General features: G+C 41.8%; 1 protein-coding gene across 1 annotated transcript in view; it reads right to left on the reverse strand.

The window, feature by feature from the left end:
* Positions 1–893: 893 nt before the first annotated feature.
* The window catches only part of vapb (VAMP (vesicle-associated membrane protein)-associated protein B and C), a 117,955-nt gene continuing 93,906 nt past the window's right edge, over positions 894–24,942 (reverse strand). Inside the window, exons 3-6 of the mRNA XM_072556846.1 lie at positions 20,401–20,504; positions 12,656–12,736; positions 5,567–5,740; positions 894–2,053 (exon numbers count right to left, since the gene is read on the reverse strand). Coding sequence (XP_072412947.1) covers positions 1,895–2,053; positions 5,567–5,740; positions 12,656–12,736; positions 20,401–20,504 — 518 coding nt within the window. The 3' untranslated portion in view covers positions 894–1,894. The remainder of the gene's footprint in view (positions 2,054–5,566; positions 5,741–12,655; positions 12,737–20,400; positions 20,505–24,942) is intronic.

Here is a 24,942-nt window from a genome sequence, read left to right on the forward strand (position 1 = left end):
AAGTCATGAAGTTCTTGGCAGTTCCTGCACATTTGTACTTTCCGAGTTAATTTGTTGATAGATGTCAGGCTTTTTCACTGAAAAATCTGATTTCCCATCAAGGCAGTGGTCATTCAATCTCGCCAGGAATGACTCCAAACTACATCTCTACTTTGAAGATGACTTTGCATACAGTATGTTCAGTAACAAATGTTTCTTTTTAATCCTTTCACTGGATCTAGATATCAAATTGCCCAAGAGAGAAGGTGCTTTCTTGAACCACTGCAGTCTTTGGGCTGTGGGAACACCCAGATTGCTGTTAGGGAGTTCCAGGATTTTGATCCAACAGCAATGAAGGAAAAGTGAGATATTTTCAAATTAGAAAGCTGAGTGCCTTGGTGGGAGTTTGCAGGTCTTCACGGTGCCTTGGCCTTTTTAGGTGGTAGAAATCACAGGTTTAGAGGATGTTGGCAAAGTTGCCACACTGCATCTTGTAGATGGTACACACTGTGCATCAGTAAAGGGAGTGAATGTTTAGGTTGGTGCATGGGATATAATCATGCAGGCAGCTGTGTGCTGAGTTTGACCTGATTATGGAGCTCCACACATCTGGGAAAACAGATATGCAAAGAGGTCATCCCACAATTAGACATCTTCGCAGTGCCCGGAGCGAGCATTTTGCACTGCACATTATTCAGGTGGGATGCTGGTGGATAGAGGGCTGCATCTGGTAGCGAACTAACATTCAACATGCTCGACAGAATGATAATGACCTTACTGCGTTGCAGTGTATTGTGGAGATATCTAACCCCATGAGAATGTAGTGACGTGCAACTTCTGGAGGAATAACTGCAGGCAGAAGGTTCCACGTACAAGCAAAGAGAGTTCTGGAAAATAATGGCATTGAGCAAAGATCATTTAAATTTGGGTCTTTATTAAGATGCTACATAGCCAAACAGGATTGGTCATTACAGCATAGACTATTTAACTACAGTACTAATATTCATTGTGTTCTCTCTGATAAACAGTTAATTATATACAAAATAGTTGCCCAACTGCTGTAGTCCAATATTGAATGATCAAAGCTGATAGTACACATCTAATTTCACTGTAGTGCCTAAGGCATGTGTGGGGGCGACTATCCCACAATGTGGTTCTCAGCAGCAATGGCCTTGTCAGTCCACCAAGCTCCCAAATGTGGGTTGAGCAGATAGCAGGTAACAATCTTTGACTTTAGTTACTTGTATTAGGTGTGAAATGGAATACAGGAGGTCCTTTATTATTTGTCAAATAAAAGCATGGGACAATACGTTAAAGAGTAAGTGGATCTAGCCATTTGTTTTTTTTTTGCTACTCTATCTTCTTTCTAACCCTGACACCGGCCATTCTGAAAGATGGCATTGACTGAAACTGTTCAACACTTTTCCCTTTTGGGGCTGGGAAGACAGGGCGCTTTTGAAAATCTTACATGGGATTGATAAGCTCACTTTCCCAGCCACCCAGCCCAGTTATACACACCAGGTGGCAGAGACAGCACCAGCATTCATTTACATAAACTGGTAATCCTGTGACAGGTACCATAATCTTACATGATTAAAATGACACCTAGAATATGCCATCACCACATCAAAATGTTCTCTCTTGACCCTCACCCACCCACCCCCACCCGATGATGTGAGAACTCTCTGCATGTGCAACTTACTGTACAACTTTATAATTAACACAAGGTTTCTCCCGATTATCTTACTGTACTTGTGCAAAGGGGTAACTGAAAGGCAAGAACCCGTGAGATGCTGTACATTAAAGTGTTTTTTTTATTTTAATTTTTGATCATGAAATCATTTCTACCCCATGATATGGCAGATCAAACAAAAAGACAACCCAAGCTAACAGACCACCAGCATGCTGCCTCTGTCTACAATACCAGTTTTCCCACAATTGTCCCCAGGATAAAGAACAGGACAACCATAGCGATCATCCGAGTGGCAGGTCCTTCTTCTTTGATCATTACATTCTTGGATAGTATAGGATTCCCAGGCTGAGTAACCCTCCTCATTCGCAGCCCATCATCCTCCTACAGGACAAAAAACAGTTCAAAAGGTCCTTTAATCACAAGAATTTGCTGACTGAGGTAAGCAACAGAATACCTTACACCTCAAACCCAGGCAAGTACAGTACAGGTCGTTCTTCTAGAATGTGATGGTTGCATTCTTTTGCAACCCTGCATTATATAAAATTGCATGGTTAAAAACAAGGCTTAAAGCATTGGTGATGGAACCATGTCACAGCCAACACATTTTAAAAGTTTGAGTTTTAGAAAAGTGTCCCCAGTTTGTCAATTGAGTTACAGTGAATTCACATTAACAAAATGATTGTTATAGCAAAACGACCTGTACAGTTTAAATACATGGTAATGCTTCCTCTACACTGTCCCCATCAAACACTCCCAGGACAGATGCAGCATGGAGTCAGATACAGAGTAAAGTTCTCCTCAGTAAATAATCCAAAGATAGGCACAGCATGGGCTTAGATAGAAATCTCACTCCACATTATCCCCATCAAACACTGCCAGGGCAGGTAACACACAGGACTAGTTACAGAATTTGATTATACAGTGCTTCAGTGATGTGGTATTACCCCCAAGCTGAAAGAAACCCCAATTGTGCACCAGCAAGTCTTTCTTTTATTTCACATTGTGCCATCTGATGCCCTTCACTGTCAATGACAATGTCAACATGTCACTATTTGGGTTAAAAAAAAGCCCTAGATGCTGAAGTTCAGCTCAGTAACCTAGGTGCAAAGGAGGAGTAAAAGGACAGAAGATGATTAAGGGATGATCCATTGCAGTGAGTTGGGACAGCAAGCCAAGGATCAGCAATCTGCTTTAGCTGAGGAACTTCTCTTTAAAAAAAAGTCGACGTAAAATAAAAACTATTGGGAGCTGCAAATGAAAGTTTCGCAAATAAGCAAACTGACTCTACCAGGATGAGTCATTCCCATTAATAATATAATTAAATCTATGGTTTTTATTTCTCAATAGAAAAAGAGTTATCTTAACTCTGAATTGCTAGTTTTAAAAACATTTTACTATAATTCTGAAGTTTCAGTGTGGGCTTACCAGAGACTGACACTGCAAGGTAATTTCACATGGAGTAACAGAGAATGGATTTCAACCCCATGTCTTGGTTGTAATACAGACTGAAGTTTCAATGATAAGTAGGCTAGTGCAGGAATTTCCAACCGGTCATGCCCAATTTTTATCAGTTAGTTTGGATTATCATTAAAAATAAATAAGTTCAAAAATGAACTTGATTATGGGGCGAAAATATTTATTTAACAAAACTAGTTACCAGAATTTGTTATAACTCCAATTGTGCAGGACTTTCACAGACTGTGCTCAAAATAAATGCACTCAACTGGGAGAGCTATACTGTCGTTTTGGTTTGAGAAACAGGCTTTCAGGTTGTCACTACTTTGTTCCTTATATAACCAAGATGTTAAATTATTTAAAATGTGATAGTGGAAGATTTTTTTAAAATCGCTTGAATCAATAGCTAAAGAAATCCTTAATTCTCAGGATCATACATATAAAGTTTGCTTCAAAGATAATTTTAATAACAAAATTATGCCGACTTCACGCAGAGGGCTATGAATCTTTGGAACTCTCTACCTCACAGGGTTGCAATGCTCTGTTGTTGATTATATTTAAGGTTGAGATAGCCACTTTCTTTGGTCTCTGAAGTGGTAAGGGGATAGGTGGGAAAATGGGAATTGGAGACTCAAGGAAACAGATTCCTTTCAAAGGGGTATAAAAGGGGAACCTCAGGTAACTGTCTGTGTGGAGTTTGCACATTCTCCCCATGTCTGCGTGGGTTTCCTCCGGGTGCTCCGGTTTCCTCCCACAGTCCAAAGATGTGCAGGTTAGGTGAATTGGCCATGCTAAATTGCCCATTGTGTTAGGTGCATTAGTCAGAGGGAAATGGGTCTGGGTGGGTTACTCTTCAGAAGGTCATGTGGACTTGTTGGATTGAAGGGCCTGTTTCCACACTGTAGGAAATCTAATCTAATCAAAAAATACCCCACAACATTATTTTGAAGAGCTAGGGTACTTGCCCAGTTGGCCTGACCAACAATTGACCCTTGGTTATCACCAACAGAATTAGAATTAGGTTTATTGTCACATGTACTTCAGTTACAAAAGCACAGGAGTACAGTGAAAAGTGTATAATGTCACCAACACATGGCATCATCTTAGGTACAAAAATAGAGAAAATAAAGAAAAAACATTACACAACATTACAAATATACATAGCATAAATTAGGAAAATAAAAAATAAAACTAAAAAGATAGACATTACAGTCTTTCTATAAGGGCTATAAACAGATGACCTGCTTATTATTATATTGCTACTTGTGGGAGCTTGCTTTGTTGCAAATTGGTTACCAGGTTTTGCGTGTTACATAGAATCATAGAGTCAAACAACACGAAAACAGACCCTCCGGTCCAACTCATCTGCACTGACCAGACATCCCAAACTAATCTTATCCCATTTGTCAGCAAATAGCCTATATCACTCTAACACCTTCCTATTTATATGCCCATTCAGATGGCTTTTAAAATCTGGAATTGGATTCGGCTCCACTACCACCAGACATGCACTACCCATATTTGAAAAATATACCCTCAGCTCCTTCTTAAGTCTTTCCCCTCTCACTTTAAGCCTAAGGCCTCTAGTTTTGAACTCTCCTATCCCAGGAAAAAGACTCTATACATGCTCCTCATAATTTTATAAACTTCTAAAAGTTCACCCCTTGGTCTCCGATGCTCCAGGCAAAATAGCCCCAGCCTATTTACTCAACCAAAATGCAATAGCTCGCATTTATCTAAATTAAACTCCACCTGCCACTCCTCAGCCCATTGGCCCATCTGATTAAGGTCCCATTGTACTCTGAGATAATAATCTTCATTGCCCACCACTCCTCCTATTTTGGTGTCATCTGCAGATTTACTAGCCATGTCTCCTGTATTCACATCTAAATCATTTATGTAAATGAGAAAAGCAATGGACTCAGCATGGATCCTTGCAGCACACCACAGTCACAGGCTTCCAGTCTTAAGAACATCGCTCCACTACCACCCTCAAGTCAATTATGTATTCAACTAGCTAGCTTCCTCTGGAACCCATGTGATCTAACCTTACTAACCAGTCTACCACGCAGAACTCTGTCGAATAATATTTTAGTGAAGTCCACGTAGGCAATGTCTATCGTTCTGCCTTCAATGTTCTTTGTTACTTCTTCAAAAAACTGATTCAAGTTAGTGAGACATTATTTCCCAAGCACAAAACCGTGCCAGCTACATCTAATTGGTCTTGACCTTTCCAAATGCACGTAAATCCTATCCCTCAGAATTCCCTCCTACAGCTTACCCACTACTGACGTATGGCTCACTAGTCTTTGGTTCCTTAGCTTTTCCTTACAGCCCTACTTCCAAAGGATTTCACAGCTGCAAAGTGCTTTGAATATTCCAAGGTTGTGAACAGTACATCAATCCACCTCGCTTCTGTTTTCATCTAGGAAGCCTCACCTTTAATTGTTTGTTCTCCTCACGGAGTCTCTGAACCTCTGATTTAAGTATCCTGCAGTCGTCCATCACTTTCCTCAAGTCTGAATCATCCAGGGAGGAGCTGGTTGATTTTGTCATCATGGAGGCTTCTGTTTTCAGTGAACTGGAAGTGACTTTATTCATTTCCAGCTCATGCTGCAGAAAATGGTCCAAAAATAATTATTAAATAAAATGAAATAAAAATGCCACATTTGAATCTAAAATTATTTAGATTAGAATGATTTAACATAGCTATCAGTTCTGTTACAAGTTAGTGACACAGGAGATGGGGATTTTGCTCATTGTCAGTTTGGATAAATAGCAGCATTCTCACCTCCAAGTGAGGCTCTCAAAGGTTAAAACAGTCCGACAGGACATAACTCGGGTCTGTAGACCAATGCATCACTGAGTGAGGACTGTATTGGTGGACGCATCATCTCTTGGTGAGATATTCAGCTAAAGTCCTAAAGCAGAGGAGCTCTCCTGGTTAATGCTTATTGCTTAATCAACATCAAAATCAATTCATATGGTCACCTATTTTACTGTTTGAGGGATTGTTTGTGCATTTGCATTGGCTACTCTAGTTATGAAACCATAATGAACATAAGAATGTACTGACTGTAAATCACTTAATGGTGGCATGAGCAGGTGGAAGACCACCATATACACAAGTTCCTTCTTTATCTGAAATAGAGGACACTAATTTTTTTCCCTCTTGCCTAAGTATTGGGCGACACCAAAGACAAGCACTAAATGAGGAAGTCTGAACTCCCCAGTTCTAGATCAGCAACACTACTCTCGCTGGCAGTTAAATCTGACAATGCATGGCCTTTGACTAAGTCGATAATCAGCCACTTCTACAGAACAATGCTCTTAGATTGAGTATGCTTGTTCCACTAAAACCCTTTGTAATGTTTCTGACCAGGCTGAAGTTGCACACAGTTCTGAGGAGTGAAAACACTGTTGCATCACATTCAGCTGTAGATGTATTTGTAGATGCTTGGATTTACAGAGATTTCAGGACATGGTGACTGGTGAAAAATTCCAACAATAACGATGCAATAAGTAACGGATGCCACTGAGAAATTGACAGTAACTGAAGTAAGTTTCTTCGAGGGGTGAGGGACCCTGTGGAATGCACACCGCATCTTCTCAACTGTCCTTTGTGCCATTCAATTGCATGAGGATTGAAAACACAGGTAAAGACAAATGGAAGTTAAAACTAGAACACGAAGGAAAGCAGGAAGTTTCAGAAATGGACAGCAAGAGCTGTCAAAGTCGGAAGGGGAAAGGACAGGTGCATGGATTAAACCATTCAGAGTGTTAGCACTGGTCTCCCAGCATTTGTCATAAAAGAGCTGGGAAGTGGATATGGTGAACACTGACTGAGTTTGTTTTATGCACACCACCCTGTCCAAGGATAATCACACATCTTTTAGTTTTGAATGAGTACACTCACTGTTTAGTTTTCAAGTGGGTTGCATGCCTTTAAGGGTATTATCACAAATCACCTAAATCTTATCTTAGTGAGTCTTCACACACACACACAAGTGCGCACAAGCACTTATTTAGTACACTAGGTATCTGGCATGGACCTTGAACAGATAGTACGTGTTCATATGTACAGATACATTAAGTTAAGGGTAGGGATGCCATGATAATGTTGAACATTACAGCTGATGCTGCAAGAAAAAAATTTGTGTCAAGAATAACAATATTTAAGATCTTATACTTGCCCTGATTATGTGTCCTGTAATATACTGTCACACAATATGTAATGAGGTAGTTTGAATTGTCAAAGCCGCCTGGTTGTGGGAGCAGACCACCAACTCTTAATGGGGAAGTGTGACATGGAGGGGTAGGTATGAGATTGTTCATTATATAATGATACCTTACATCACTAACACCAAGTGGAACTGGTATATCAACCCTGAGCAGAGAGGTCCACTTTCAGGAATTCCGCAACAAACTACAACAAAAGTTGTAGCCAGCCCGACGTTCCTACAATGAGCTCCTGATTTCCACTTCATTGTGGAGCCAGAACAGGTTGAGAAAATAATTATATTTATGGAGTGGAATTTGAAAACTTTACAAGCAACCTCTTATACCCTGGGCAAGAAAAGGAATGGGATTTCAGATTTCTCAATAACCCACCAGAAGTGGAAAAATTCAAAATGGCAAAGTCTGGCAAGAGTCCTTGTGTGAGACACCTCTTGATTGCAATGAGACTCCATTCTTACATACTTACAGCACAGGATGGGTTTACATAAGCCCATTCCTTAAGATAGGCTAGTGATATGGCATAGAAAGAACAAGATCTTGTTTCCAATAGACTCCCACCATGTGAAGCACGGTATTGGACCATGCGATGTGAACAGTAGTGTTACTGGGGCTGAAGTCAGTATGTGCTGAAGGGGAGTGTCACACTACGTGTATTATATATCATGACATCGTCACATCCAAGAACTGGTTAGGACAAAACGGTCAATCCAAGACAACATTAATCTCACAACTGTGAGGGATTACATTTACATCCTTACATTTCTCTTTCTGTGTACTGGACGCCACTGAAACATTAAGAGAAAATGTTGCGGAGTTATACATTTAATAATACAGTACCCTCTGGTCTTTCAAAATAAGGTGACAAATATCTCCCATAGTCGTCTCTGCCCCACCACTGATATTTCCCATTTGTTGATTTGCAGTGTGTAGCTGTGAAACAGAAGCAGCTCACGGGGCCGTTCCAGCAAAAGCACATTTTCCACATTTTGAGTGGATTATAAATTTGAGAGTGCCTCCCAATACAGAAGACCATTCAGAGGTTTGTGACTATGTTAGCCCTTTCAGGTTTGCCTAGCTGGTCTCACTCTTTTCTCCAGTAGACCTGGAAGTGATTCCTTTCCAAGTATTTTGTTATCGGTGTCTACCCATTGCAAAGATGACAAAATCTCCCCTAATTCGTTCTCACCTTACATACCAGCAAACTCAAATAATGTAACTTATCACTTTCCATCCTGGCCATGTTCTACGTTTCTCAAGGTAGAAGGGTTCGACAGCTGCTAACAGCCGGTTAGAATGTGAGAGCCTGGTGTGGAGTCAGGCTATGTTACCGAGGTCTCACAGACATCCACATTCATGTACATTCCTTTTGGGGCTACTGCTTTAATGCTGAGATCCCGCTGATCTGGAGTTTTGAGTTCCTTAGCCTGGGGGTACTAAGTTACCAATTAAAGCAATCCAAGAGTGGCTCAAACTGAGATGGGAAAACCTGTACAGGTCTCATGGTGTGGCACTGCACTTCATGGTGCTTGTCAAACATTGTAAAAGACGGCTTCTCCAACTTAAACTCTGAACTTTCCACCAAGTGACTGCGTCGATGGACATGGAAGTAGCATCCACCTACCAATTATACACAGGTTAAAACTGTCCCACTTGTTTCTAACACAGGCACAGGATGACTTCCTAACTTAGAGACTACAACAGGTGAGTTCAATTTGGAACATTCGCCAGCAGAGGACTCAATGAGAGAGAGAGAGAGAGAGAGAGAGAGAGAGAGAGAGAGAGAGAGAGAGAGAGAGAGAGAGAGACGGGGAGGGAGGGGGAGTGTCTGAACAAGGTATCATAAGTATGTGATGGTCATTAAGACTCTTTTGGTGCAGTGATAGTGTTCTTATCTCTGAGCCAGCTAAGCCTCATCTGCTCCAGAGCTGTGCAATAACATCTCTAAACAAGCTGGTTAGAAAATATCTTGCAGATAGTCATTCTTAATTTCAGTAAGGAATTTGGGGGAAACAGATTTGCCTGGAGAATGGTGAGGATGTGGAACTCACTGGCACAAGAATAGCTTAGATGCATTGAAATTGTGGTCTTATTTAATGAAGCAGGACGGGAGGAGTTTCATATGAAGGGAAGAAATGGTTATCGATCCATTGGGACATATGTACTGTTAAATGCAACCTAATATGTAATTAGGTGAGGTCAAAGGTGTGGCTGATTGTAGTCCATTCAGGTGTGTTGTCCAAAACATCATTGTTTCCTGGCATCAAGATGGGTGTGAACAAGATGAAACAGCAATCCAACTCACAACTGAAGCCTGGTCCCGCTATAAATTAGGGTACACTTCATAAATGAGGGACTCCAGTTGGATACAGAACTAGCTTGAAGGTAGAAGACAAAGGATGGTGGTGGAGCGTTGCTTTTCAGACTGGAGGCCTGTGACCAGCAGGGTGCCACAAGGATTGGTGCTGAGTCCACTGCTTTACGTCATTTCTATAAATGAACTGGAAGGGAACATTGGAGGTATGGTTAGTAAGTTTGCAGATGACATCAAAATTGGAGGTGGAATGGTCAGCCAAGAAGGTTACCCCAGAGTACAATGGGATCTTGATCAGATGGGCCAACAGGCCAAGGATTGGCAGATGGAGTTTAATTTAGATAAATGTGAGGTGATGCATTATGGAAAAGCAAATCAGAGCAGGACTTATACACTTAATGGTACAAAGAGCCTGTGAAGTGCAGGTTTATGGTTCTTTGAAAGTGGAGTCACAGGTAGATAGGTTAGTGAAGGGGGTGTTTGGTATGCTTGCCTTTACTGGTTAGCGCATTGAGTATATGAGTTGGGAGGTATTTTTTCATTGGAACAAAGAAGGATGAGAGGTGATTTGCTAGAGGTGTACAAGGCATTGAGAGGCATAGATAGAGTGGATAGCCAGAGACTCTTTCCCAGGGCGGAAATGGCTATCACGAGGGGGGCATAATTTGAAGATGATTAGAGGAAGGTTTAGAGGAGATGTCAGAGATAGGTTCTTTACGCAGTGGTGGGTGTGTGGAATGCACTGCCAGCAGTGGTAGTACAGTCAGATACATTAGGGACACTTAAACGACTCTTGGATAGGCACACAGATGATAGTAAAACGAAGGGTAGGTAAGTTTGATCTTAGAGTAGGATAAAAGGTCGGCACAACATCGAGGGCTGAAGGGGCTGCGTTGTTCTATGTTGCAGCGGTACAGAACATTGGTTAGGTCACTACTGAAATATTGCTTTCAATTCTGGCTCCTTGTTATGGGAAGGATGTTGTGCAACCTAAAGAGGTTCATAAAAGATTTACAAGGATGTTGTCAGATTTGGAGGGTTTGAACTAAAGGGAGAGGCTGAATAGACTAGGACTATTTTTCCTGGAGCATCAGAGGTTAACGGGTGACCTTATGGAGATTTTTAAAACCACGAAGGGCATGGACAGTGTAAACAGCCAAGATCTTTTCTCTGGGGTGGGGGAGACCAAAACTAGGGGGCATAGGTTTAAGGTGTGAAGGGAAAGATTTCAAAGGACCTAAGGGGCAACTTTTTCAGGGAAAGGGTACTGTATGTGTGTGTGAAATGAGCTGTCAGAGGAAGCAGTGAAGGCTGCTACAATTACAACATTTAAAAAGCATCTGGATGGGTATCTGAATAGGCAGGATTTAGAGTTATATGGGACTAAAATGATTTAGGATATCTGGTTGCCATGGACGAGTTGGACCGAAGGGTCTGTTTTTGTGCTGTATATCTGTATGATCTATTGAGATAGGCCGCAGATTGCTCAGAACGACAAAATATTGCCAGGTAGTCCACGAAGGCAAGTGACATGTTGTACTGTTTAGAGGTGACATATTAGTGAGATTGCATGTGGAGTGTCCATGTACTTTTGGTCTCCTTATTTATGGTGGCAGTGAGTTGGTTTGGTGGGTGGGACATCTCCCCCCAGCAATGGAGGTAGATCAAAGAACTTTCACTAGGATGACTCCTAGGATAAAGGATGTTGTTGTTAGCTCATTGGAATTTAAGAGGCATGAGAGGAGATGTAATACATGATTCTGAGGTGGCTTGTAGATTAGATTACAAGAGAATATACTACTTGTAGGGAAGTATAGAACTAGGCCTCATAGTTTCATTCAGCCACCATACAATAGGAAGGGTGTGGTTGCACTGGAGGAGGTGCAGACAAGATTCACCAAGGTGTTGCCTGGGTTTGAGCATTTTTGCAGCGAAGGGAGGCTGGATAGGCTAGGGTTGTTTTCTGTAAAGCTGAGAAGACAGGAGGAGTGGGGTTCCTGATTGAGGTAATAAGATCATGAAATATATGGACAGGGTGGATAGGAAGCAACTGTTCCTCTTAATTGAAGAGTCAATAACGAAAAGGCATAATATTAAAGAGAAGGGAAGGAGAATTTGAGGAAACTTCATTTCACTCAGAGGGTGGCAGGAATCCAGAACACACTGCCTCAGAGGGTAATAGAGGCAGGAAACCTCACATTTTAAAAGTATGTGGATAAGCACTTGAAATGTCATAACCATGTACAAAATATTTGGTTCCTCTGCTGGCAAAGGCCGAAAATGAAATGATACTGAATGTACACAAACATTCAGTTATAGCATACATCATAAAATCCAGTTAAGAGTCGAAGAGTGTGGTGTTGGAAAAGCACAGCCGGTCAGGCAACATCCGAGGAGCAGGAGAGTTGATGTTTCAAGCATAAGCTCTTCATCAGCTTTCCCAGCATCACAATCTTCGACTGTGATATCAAGCATCTGCAGTCCCTACTTTCTCCTATAAAATCTAGTTAAGCCAAGTTATTAATGACCAGTGTTTGTTCTCCACAGGTGATCAACATGATTAAAAGTGGGAGCATCAGCAGTAAGAGTAGCGCTGAAGTCTGTAAGAAACAATGGCAGTGTACAAAAGCAGAATGTGACCCCAACAATACTGAGATTTGATGGTTTAGCTGGTACAATGCTTAGTTTTGTGTAGCTTAAGTTTGTACCTTCAATCAACTACCTTGAAGTTTCCTGCCACTTCCATCAAGTTGCAACCTTCAAAGTATTAGTGGCTAAAATTAGATTGAATTACGTCTCAGTCAAGCATGTAATTACCCTGATCACAAAATGCCCGCTTGCTATGTTCCAATTTTGGGCACCCACTGCTGTAGCTAGAATACCAGACTCAAGTGATCACCAGGTGCTGATCTTAGTCGGAAAATCCCCAGGGCTGGGGTTCCCTTCCTCCCTTCCAGACAAGAATCTTTTCAACTTACTGTTTTCTCATTCTCGGAGGGCAGTTCAAAGACGCACCGCAGCTTGGAATCCATTAAATCATCGGGCTTTGCCTCTTTCCACTGGAAACAATCAATAAACAGGTTAAGCGTTGACAACCCCTTGTAAACCAATAGAGGAGCAAAAGATCCATTTCACAATCAGGTGGTCTGTACACCAGGAATTTTTCAGTACTAATATTTCGTGGCACTAATTGCCAGTCTTAAATTTTATGTGTAAGCGCTGTGTGTAATGTGATGGTGGGAATGACGACTGGGGGCAACAAATGAGTGTAGGGTAGGGGTAAATGAGTGAAGAAAGAATAATGGATTTTGGGAGCAGCAGAGAGATCAACAGACCCAGGGAGAGTATGTGTGGGGGTGTGGATGTGTTTTTTTTTGAGGGGGGGGGGGGGTGCATTGAGCATGAGTTGTGTGCACGAGCATGGTGGAGTATGCGTGCACCCAGAATGTGTGTGTGGGGGGTATGAGAGTCGAGAGTGTTTGTGTTGGAAAAGCACAGCAGGTCAGGCAGCGTCCGAGGAGCAGGAGAATCGACGTTTCAGTCATAAGCCCTTCATCAGGAATGAGAATGAAGGGCTTAAATACCCAAAACGTCGATTCTCCTGCTTTTTGGATGCTGCCTTACCTGCAGTACTTTTCCAGCATCACACTCTCGACTCTGATCTCCAGCATCTGCTGCCATCACTTTCTCCTGGGGTGATTGCGCGCGTGCGGGGTGCAAGAGCACGTGCATGGTGTGTGCATGTTGAGACAGAGGTGGTTGCAGAGGGACAGAAAAGATTCAGAAGAAAATGGAGGGTGTGGTAAGAAGCAATATTGGAATTTACCTATTTTAATTCTGTACTTTAGGAATGAATGGTATTGGTGTTATGAGCACAAATATGTTTAAATTACCATTATCAGTAGAATCACTTTGCAGTATGATGTTGTCATCTGCTTCTACTGACTATCTGAGGCAGAAAGGCTAAATTAAGTATGATTTCCTGTCCAACCTGCTTTATGGACATTAGTAGCAGCCTTGAATGAGCACTTTCCACTGTTACTAGATATCTAAATATAACCTTGTAATTAGTGATCTCCATTACAGACAGAAAACCAGGCAGCACAAGAGGAGGATTCTGGGTAATCCAAGATAAAGGGCAGGAAAATTTGTGGCTGTATGAGTTGCTCCTTTTTTGAGGTATTTTAGGTGTTGGAGGTGACTTCCTCGAATTCTAGGAGCAGCAATTGCTGTTTTATATGCTGTTGCGTTGTTTTGAAACTTTGGAGAAAAAAGTCAAAATAAGGGCACTTTTAAAATGGAGGAGGACAGACAAAAGGCAGCACAGGGATGGTAAAGGAAAGAGAGAGAAACCTACACTGCTAACTAACATAACAGTGAACCTGCGCAGTTACTGCCTTTGCTGTTTGAATTCATGTATCTCTGGACATCGGAGTGTGTCTAGGAAAACTTAAACAGCAAAATTCACAACTGATCTTGGAGGAACCTGTTTCCCAGAAGTCACAGCACAGAAACAATAAGTGCATGATTTTAAGTGTAGCCTTGCTGTAAATCTACAATAGCGATTAGAGTGGGTTCTTTCTTGATTATATGTTTTATTAAGATCTATCTCTTGACTAAATTTTAAAATATAAGCCATAAGTATTAAGTTAGCCTGGAACAGTGTTTGTTTAGAGCAGTAAGACAGTGCTATTTTTCTGGGTCTGTAGATTGCGAAGGAGCAAAAATGGCCTTTAATAGAGTGATATGCTCTTCCTGTTGGATGTTGGAGTTTAGAGAGAGTTTACGTGTTACTGAGGATTATATCTGCAATAAATGTCTTTGGTTGCGAATCCTACATCTCTATCAGACTGAATGGGTCGGTTGGCAATGAGGAACTTAGAGAGCAAGGAGATGTGACGGATGGCAGTTATAGGAAGGTAGAAAAGCCGCAGATACAGTCAGACAGATGGGTTAACTCCAAGAAAGGTAGGCAGGTAGTGCAGGATGTCTTCTGTGGCTATCCCCATTTCAAACAAGAATGCTGTTTTGGAAAATGTAGGGAGTGATGGATTCTCAGGGAAAGGTAGCACAACCAGCCAAATTTCTGGTATCAAGACAGGTTCCAATGAGGGGTATATCGGGTTCCAAGTAATCGATTGTGTTAGGGGACTCTCTAGTCAGGCACAGACAGACGTTTCTGCGGCCAGCAGTGAAAAATCAGAATGGTGTGTTCCCTCCCTGGTGTCAGGATCAAGAATGTCTCTGAGAGGGTGCAGACTGTTCTCAAAGGGGAGAGGGATCAACTGGAAGTAATTGAACACATTTGAACAAACCATATAGGAAGGTAAAAGGATGAGATTCTGAAGGGAGAATATAGAAAGTTATGCAAAAATTTAAAAAGGAGGTCCTCATGATTAGTAATATCTGGATTATTCCCAGTGCTATGAGCTAGTGAGGGTAGGAATAGGACGATAGAGCAGGTGAATGCATGGCTGAGGAGCTGGTGTATGGGAGAAGGATTCACATTTTAGGATCATTGGAATCTCTTCTGGGGTAGAAGTGACCTGTACAAGAAGGATGAGTTAGACCCGAATTAGACGGGGATTAATATACTGTTATTTGGGTGGAATTGAGAAATACGAAAGGGATGATTACCTTATTTGGATTGTATTATAGACCCCCTAACAGTCATCGGGAAATTAAGAAACCAATTTGTAAGGAGATTTCAGTTATATGTAAGAATAATAAGGTGGTTATGGTCGGGGATTTTAACTTTCCAAACATAGATTGGGACTGCCATGTTGTTAAGGGTTTCAATGGAGAAGAATTTGTTAAGTTTGTACAGGTAGACAACCCTTTATCAGAAATCCTGAAAAGCTCTTAAGTCCGAAGGTTTTTTGTGTAGTTTTTTCTCTCATCAACTAGGTTGTTTGGCGTGCAAACAGTTAAGCCAAGTCCACACCCACTTGATGCATGTCACCAGATGCGGGGCGGGGCAGCACTGGCAGGCCTCAATTCTCTCTACAGGCCCATTTTATTCACAGTAAGTCTATTCTTCGGAAAGATTTCACCATCAAACTGTCGCTTATTCTGAAATTCACAAAATTCTGAATTCCGAAAACCAGTTTGTCCGGAGCATTTCGGATAAAGGATTGTGCACCTGTACAAGAAGATTTTCTGATTCAGTATATGGATGTACCTACTAGAGAAGGTGCAAAACTTAACCTATTCTTGGGAAATAAGACAGGGCAGATAACGGAGGTGTCTGTGGGGGAACACTTTGGAGCCAATGACCATAATTCTATTGGTTTTAAAATAGTGATGGAAAAGGATAAACCAGAACTAAAAGTTGAAGTTCGAAATTGGAGAAAGGCCAATTTTGACGGTATTTGGCAAGAACTTTCAAAAGCTGATTGGGGGCAAATGTTCGCACGTAAAGGGACGGCTAGAAACTGGAAAGCCTTCAGAAATTAGATAACAAGAATCCAGAGACAGTATGTTCCTATTAGGGTGAAAGGAAAGGCTGGTAGGTATAGGGAGTACCGGATGCCTAGAGAAATTGAGGGAATGGTTAAGAAAAAGGAAGCATATGTCAGGTGAGATTAAATGAATCCTTAGAAGAGTATAAAGGCATATACTTAAGAGGGAAATTAGGAGGGCAAAAAGGGGACATGAGATAGCCATGGCAAATAATGTATTTGTAAAATCCTTTTGGATTTTCCTTAACACTAAGGACAAAAGGGTAACTTGGGTAAGAATAGGGCCCCTCAAAAGATCAGCAAGGCAGCCTCTGTAGAGCAGCTGCAGATGTGGGAGATACTTAATGACTATTTTGCATTAATGTTTACTGTGGAGAAGGACATGGAAGATATGGAATGTAAGGAAGTAGATGGTGACATCTTGAAAAATGTCCATATTACACAAGAGGAAGTGCTGGATGTCTTGCAATGCATAAAACGCGGAAAATTGCCCAGGACCTGATCAGGTGTACCCTTGAACTCTGTGGGAAGCTAGGGAAGTGATTGCTGGGCCCCTAGCTGAGATATCTATGTCACTGATAGTCACAGATGAGGTGGCGGAAGATCGGAGTTGGCTAACATGGTACCACTGTTTAAGAAAGGTAGCAAGGATAAGCCAGGGAACTATAGGCCAGTGAGCCTGACGTCCGTGAAGGGCAAGTTGTTGGAGGGAATCCGCAGGGACAGGATGTACATGTATTTGGAAAGACAACGACTGATTAGCGATAGTCAACATGGCTTTGTGAGGGAAATTACATCTCAGAAACTTGATTGAGTTTTTTGAAGAAGTAACCAAGAGGATTGATGAGGGCAGAGCGGTGGATGTGATCTATAAGACCTTCAGTAAGGCATTAGACAAGGTTCCCCATGGAAGACTGGTTAGCAAGGTTAGATCTCATGGAATACAGGGAGAACTAGCCATTTGGATACAGAATTGGCTCAAAGGTAGAAGACAGAGGGTGGTGGGAGAGGGTTACTTTTCAGATTGGAGGCCTGTGACCAGTGGAGTACCACAAGGATCGGTGCTGGGTCCACTACTTTTTGTCATTTATATAAACGATTTGGATGTGAACGTACAAGGTATAGATAGTAAGTTTGCAGATGACACCAAAATTGGAGGTGTAGTGGACAGCGAAGGTTAACTCAGATCTTGATCAGATGGGCCAATGGGATGAGGAGAGGCAGGTGGAGTTTAATTTAGATAATTGCGAGGTGCTGCATTTTGGAAAAGCAAATCTTAGCAGGGCTTATATACTCAATGTTAAGCTCCTAGGGAGTGTTGCTGAACAAAGAGATCTTGGAGAGCAGGTTCACAGCTCCTTGGAAGTGGAGTCGCAGGTAGATAGGATAGTGAAGAAGGTGTTTGGTATGCTTTCTTTTATTGATCAGAGTATTGAGTACAGGAGTTGGGAGATCATGTTGCGGCTGTACAGGACATTGGTTAGGCCACGTTTGGAATATTGCGTGTAATTCTGGTCACCTTCCTATCGGAAGATGCTGTGAAACTTGAAAAGGTTCAGAAAAGATTTACAAACATGTTGCCAGGGTTGGAGGATTTGAGCAATTGAGACAGAGAGGCTGAATAGGCTGGAGCTGTTCTCTCTGGAGCATTGGAGGCTGAGGGTGAACTTACAGAGGTTTATAGAATCATGAGGGGCATGGATCGTGTAAATAGACCAAGTCTTTTTCCTGTGATGGTCGAAGTCCAGAACTGGAGGGCATAGGTTTATGGTGAGAGGGGGAAGTTTTAAAAGGGACCTAAGGGGCAACTTTTTCCACACAGAGGGTGGTGCATGTATGGAATGAGTTGACAGATGAAATGGTGGAGGCTGGTACAATTGCAACATTTTAAAAGGCATCTGGACGGGTATATGAAAGGAAGGGTTTAGAGGGAGATGGGCAAATGGGTCCAGATGAGGTTAGCATATTTGGTCGGCATGGATGAGATGGACCAAAGGGTCCATCACTCTAAATGCAGTTATTTAATGCTAGGTTTATGACCTCATGACTGACATTAACAATTTTCCACTCTGCACAATTTCCTTACCAAATGATCTATCCCTTCATTGTGCTCTTAAAGAGCCATAGTTCCTCCAGCTTAGTAACAACCAAAGCATTCGGAATATATGGCTTCTAACTCTGTTCTTAAGCATAATATATCTTCAGCAAATCTTCATCGATATATGATAGATAGCACCGAGTCAACAGGATTTCTAATTCTGGGGAAAAACACAGTCTTAAATGCATATTCAAAATTTGGAATGTCTGTTTCCCTTCCCATGCAGTGGGTTTGTAGCAATATCTGCCACATAGCTAAGAGAATCTAAAAAAAATTAGCTCATATTTGCACCATAAAATCATGAATTAGGGGTCTGGAGCTTGTACAGACCCAATCAGAAACATCCTTTCTGCAACCACCCTGTGGTTGCAGAATCAATTCTCATTATTCTAAAGTTTAGGAAATAGATTGATCGTATCAACTGCAAGATTATAACATATTCTACAAACGGAAGTGGGAGGTTACAATGGGACAGGGCCAATCTAAGCAGATGGGCAAAATTGTGACAGTTTTAGTTTAATGCTGGAATGTGTGAACCAACTCACTGTGGATCCAAGAAAAGACAAATCAGAATGACAAGAGCCTTAGACCTGTTGAGGAAGATATTTTTGTGTTTGTGCACACAATAATTGAAGACTGGCGCAGGTGCAAAACAAAACCTAATCAAAATAGTTAATACTGTTGGCTCTTATCTCAAGAGAACAGGAATAAGCTGTAAAGAACACTGGTTAGTCCCAAATGAAGCACTGTGTTCAGTTCTGGCAATTTATGCTTGAGCAAGATACACTAGCTTTGGAGGGTACGAAGCCCAGAATCATCCAAATGATATCAGGACTAATGGGGGTCGGTTAACTCAGTTGGCTGGATTGCTTCTTTGTGATGCTAGCAGTGCGGGTTAAATTCCCAAACCAAAGCTGAGGTTACATTAAAGGACCCACCTTCTCAGCCTCACCTGAGGTTTGGTGACCCTCAGGTTAAACTCACCACCAGTCGTCTCCCTCTCATGAGAGAGTAGAGTAGCTGTGTGATCTTCTGGGACAGTGGTGACTTTACTAGGACTGAAATGCTAAAGCACACAGACAGGTTGCATAAAATTGGCTTACGTTCTTTGGAGGTTAGAAGATCAAAGGGTGAACTACCTGACGTGTTCAAAATACACCAAGTATCATTAGGAAAGGTACACAATCCAGAATAATAAAGTATGGTGTGAACACGTGAGCAAGGACATTCGGAAATCAGATAATTTGTAAGGATAAATCAGGGTAGGACTAAAACACTTGAGGTAAGGTTCTGAAGTGTGTTGCCAAATAAAGAGACTATTGAGTGCAGGTTCATAGTTCCTTGAAAGTGCAGTCGCAGGCAGACAGGATACTGAAGAAGGCATTTCTTGCACCTGCCTTTATTGGTCAGTGCATTGAGTATGAGAGTTGGGAGGTCATATTGCGGCTGTACAGGGCATTGGTTAGGCCACTTTTGGAATACTGTGATCAGTTCTGGTCTCTCTGCCAGAGGAAAGATGTTAAACTTGAAAGGGTTCTGAAAAGATTTACGTGGATGCTGCCACGGTTGGAGGGCTTGAACCATAGGTACAGGCTGAATAGGCTGGGGCTATTTTCCCTGGAGCATCGGAAGCTGAGGTTTATCTATGCCCCTCATGATTATATAAACCTTATAAGAGGTTTATATAATCATGAGGGGCATAGATAGGATGAACAGCCAAGATCTTTTCCCCAGGATAGGGGAGTCCCAAAGCTAGCAGGCACAGGTTTAAATTAAGAGGGAAAAGATTTAAAAGGGGCAACTTAATGACACAGAATGGTGCATGTATGGAATGAACTGCCAGAGGAACAATTACAACATTTAAAAGGCATCTGGATTGGTATTTGAATAGGAATGGTTTAGAGGGATATGGGCCAAATGCTAGCAAATGGGACTAGACTAATTTAGGACATCTGGTTGGCACGGAGCAGTTGGACCAAAGGGTCTGTTTCCATGCTATACATCTCCATGACTCTGACTACCACAAAGAATAATGCAAATGCAGAATTCTCTTCTTGAGAGGTTCTGGATGATGGATCACTTGACATTTTCACGACAGAAACACTCATATAGTGCATTAAATGAAATCTAAATATATATTGTAGTAATAAAAGCTGGTACGTACTACTGCTTCCATATCCTGGCAGTCTGCTGGAGCAACCATGGACTGAACCATAAATTTGTGCTTGCTCTTCTCATTGGGGTCATAGTCAAATGGCTGTAGCATCACTGTGAAAAGAAAAAGAACACTGTGGATGAGAAGAAAGGTGTGCGCTGCTCCAATTACTGTCTTCCTCTCTCTACTGAGCACGAGCTACTCCACAACATCTACCCAGTTAGCAGCAAGTTGACATTGCATACAAATATGATGCATATATATATATATTCTGGCCACTTTCTGTTTTTGTGGTCTGTAGAGGTGAAATTTCCAACAAGGGATAATGTTAAACCACCCTCAAAAGTAAACCAAACTTTAAGCTGCAATACTTTGACTAGCTAAACATCTATGAAAAAACATCTTGGCAGGGGTAAAAGCAAAAATGTGCATTCCCAGAGATTCTGAACAAATAACCTTTCAAAATAAAAGTTAAGGATAGACAGTAAACCAAAACATGTTAGCAGCTAGTTGGTAACTTGATTGCTGCAATTGAACACAGAATCCCATTCAGTTTCACTGCGGCCTTCTGACACTATACCTTCGCATCTATAAGCCGAGAGACAAAGAAGTCATCTAACATTCTAAGTGTCAATACCTGTTGAAACTTACATTCAATTCTCTTCTCAGTATGAAATGGAGTATCCAGACAGCGACTGTGGGTTCATGCAAGATAAATCACTGTCACAGACAAATGTTATGCTACTAATTTATCAATCAATTATTAGACCAAATACTTTTCCTGACAGTACAACATTGATTGGGAATGATTTATTTTCCATTAGCCTCTTGCTTTTTCAGGGACAACAACTATTCACTCAGGGAAATACGCAGTGTAACCATTGTGTGTGCTATTCAGTATAGGATAGGAATGCAAAACAGAGATGTGACCATGAGCTTTCAACAAGAACATTCTGCGGTCTGCTCAGGGGAAGGAACTTGGAACCACGACTTGAACTGTGCACTGTGACATAAATAATGTTTTTCATCAATCCCATCAAGTGGCAAATTTAGAGGCACCAAGTTGGAAGGTGGAACATCAGAACAATGTGCGGTCTCAACTCAATGGAGATGCTGGTGTAAATTCATACTTACTGTGTCATCTACGCCTTGCAGTCTGTTTAGAGATTTAACAAAAGTAAGTTTCATTTAATGCTGGGAGGGATAACTGAAGCCTAGAGCATGTGGTACCTGGTGATGTAGGATATTTTCAAGGCTTGAAATGTCTCAGATGTCTACATATGCAGAAGGATTCCTTCTCAGTTGAACATTTTAGAGTCTCAGGGTGCTTTGGAGACACTTGCCAGCATCAGCAAAGCCAGTTCAGGAGGAAAGAAGAGAAAGGAAAGGTAAATTCATCACAGTCCCAGAGGACTGCTCTCTCGTTGAAGAGAGATCAGGTGATTTAACTTTAGGGTCACTACGCCTCAGGCAACAGGTATGGTTGAGAACACAGGGCCTTTATGATTGAGTTAGTCAGTCAGTTTGGGAATTGAAACTGCAACTGCTGGCATCACTCTGCAGCAAAACCAGCTGTCAAGCCAACTGAGCTAACCGACACTAGAAGCGCAAAGAGAAAACAATGTTTGGCTTCTGCAAATGCTTGAACACCTTGAATACCAAAGATGCGTGGCATTAACAATCATCTTGCAGAAGCTATTGTAAACTGCAGTGCAGATTTGAGATAAGAGGTTCATAACTAGGCACTGCTAAGGAATTCTGGATTAGTGGTGCTGGAAGAGCACAGCAGTTCAGGCAGCATCCGAGGAGCAGTAAAATTGACATTTCGGGCAAAAGCCTTTCATCAGGAATAAAGGCAGTGAGCCTGAAGGGTGGAGAGATAAGCTAGAGGAGGGTGGAGGTGGGGAGAAAGTAGCATAGAGTACAATGGGTGAGTGGGGGAGAGGATGAAGGTGATAGGTCAGAGAGGAGGGTGGAGTGGATAGGTGGAAAAGAAGATAGGCAGGTAGGACAAGTCATGGGGACAGTGCTGAGCTGGAAGTTTGGAACTAGGGTGAGGTGGGGGAGGGCCACAGATCCTCCAATAACGTTAGGAGGCTGGTTAATGCAATTCAAGCATGTCAATAACAGTCAATACAGAGATTGGTGATTTCTCTAGATGCAGAGAAGGCACTTGACCGAGTTGACTGGCTATACCTTTCTATGCTTTTTTAAAATCAAATCCAGCAGTTTCGGTGCCTCGCCTGACACAATGCATCATCTCGTTTGGCATCTTTTCAGGGCACAAGATCAATTTTACAAAATCAGAGGCCATGCCACCGGGTGGTCTTATGAAGATGCTAGGTCTTGAGGGCGAATCTCGATTCTGGTCACAGGAGAGTTTTATGTATTTGGGCATAGTCATCACTCCAGTTCTTGATCAGTTATTTAAAGCTAATTTTGTTCAATTATTCAACAAAATCAAATAAGACCTTCAAAGATGGGAGGCGCTTCCGGTCTCATGGTTAGGTCGGACAGCTCTTATTAAGATGAATATTCTCCCCTGTTTGTTATACCCCATACGAATGATCCCCCTAATTTTCGAAAAGCAAATATTCAGGAGACTGAACGGCTGGTTCAGCTCTTTTATTTGGCATCATAAGCGGCCCCTTATTAAATTAGCTAAACTGCAATTTCCTCACAGACTAGGGGGAGTAATCTCCCAGACATTAAAACCTATCAAACAAGCTTGCTTTTATCTTACATGAGTGATTGGGCTTGTGGGAACCCTCTTTCAATATTGTTAGATATCGAAACCTCTCAGGTAAAGTGCCCTCTTACTAGCTTGCTGTTTTTGGACAATATTAAGGAATATTGCCATAACTCAATAGTTATCAATACTGTCAAAGCATGGAGGGCAATTCAGCAGAGAGAAGGCAATATTGGCAAAACATCTTTTCTTAAATCTATAGTGGGTATGCCGGGTTTTTTTTTAGAATTCAGAGTGTGGAAACAGGCCTTTCAGCCCAACATGTAAATGTAGGGGTATGGGTGGGTTGCACTTCGGCGAGTCAGTGTGGACTTGTTGAGCCGAAGGGCCTGTTTCCACACTGTAAGTAATCTAATCTAAGTCCACACTGCCCCTTCAAAGAGTATCCCTCCCAGAACCTTACTCTGCATTTCCCCTGACTAATGCACCTAACCTATACATCCTTGAACACTATGGACAATTTAGCATGGCCAATTGACCTAAATTGCACATCTTTTAACCGTGGGAGGAAACTGGAGCACCAGAAGGACACTTATGTAGACTCAGGCAGAATGTGCAAACTCCACACAGACAGTTGCCCAAGGCTGGAATCAAACCCGGGTCCATGGCGCTGTGAAGCAGCTGTGCTAATCACTGAGCCACTGTGCCTCCCTAAAACCAGGGATGATGGATTCAGAATTCAAACATTGGGCAGCTAAGGGTGTGTCTTGCATGGCTGATTTAATTGAGAGAGACACAATGGTGTCTTTTGCTCAGTTAGCACGGAAATACAAGCTCTTTTGTTTTTTTCAAGCTAGTGATTTTATTCAAAAAAGGACTACACTTTTGACTGATCCCTACAAATCCAACATAAAGAGAAGGGTGCTCAGTGCTAAGAGCATGCTTTTTGACAGCACTTTATATCATCAATTGGGGGTGGGCACCCCCTCAGTTGAGTTCAATCAGCTTTGCAGGGTGTAGGAGAGAGCGCTAAGCATTGAGGTGTCCTCAGAGGCACGGGAATATATTTGGGAAAATGCAAGAAAGATATCAATTTGCAATAGGACCCATGCTTTACAGTTGAAGATTCTCCAGAGGTCCACTTGGCTCCGGATCATTTGTCAAAATTTAAACCAAGGTAATTTCAGCATTCCCCAAGTGTAAAATTAGTACGGGCATTCGTACCTATTGTCTCTGGTCCTGTGGCAGGCTTCAAACATACTGGAGCTCTGTGGTGGCTGCAATGAAGATGATTTTGGGTATAAGGGTGGAGAAGGACCCGATCTCTCCTCTTCTTGGCCTGCCCAATTAATTCCCTGTAGATGCGCATAAGAGAAACCTTCTCAACATTCTCACTTTCTGCGCCAGAAAATCTTGTTAGGTTGGGTATCCTAAAAGCCCCTGGGCCTGTCGGGTTGGCATAAGATTGGACATGGAGCATATCCCCTTGGATGTTCTTACAAGTATGGTGCACCATAAAACTGAGAATTTCTATAAGACATTGTGGCCCTTTTTTGAACTACCTGGACACAGATTTCTCTGCCACACTAATAAGGGCTTTTATATAGCTGTAACAACTGTGCTTTATGAGTCCAATATTCAGAGAGGGGGAACTGCGAATATATGAATATGTGAAACTTAATGCTCTCAATACCTGTATTTGAGAGTTTTGTTGAGCTATCTTTTTTTTTAGTTTGTTGGTAGTTATTATTTATTGGTTAAGTAATTAGTTGGGCTTTAAAAATATATTTTATATATTTATACATTTGTACATGAGGGCTGTTGGGGTTTTTACTTTTTTTGTGTTCTTTGTGTTGTTTTGA

The sequence above is a fragment of the Chiloscyllium punctatum genome, chromosome 37 (assembly GCF_047496795.1).
Source record: "Chiloscyllium punctatum isolate Juve2018m chromosome 37, sChiPun1.3, whole genome shotgun sequence".
NCBI classification, from domain to species: Eukaryota; Metazoa; Chordata; class Chondrichthyes; order Orectolobiformes; family Hemiscylliidae; genus Chiloscyllium; species Chiloscyllium punctatum.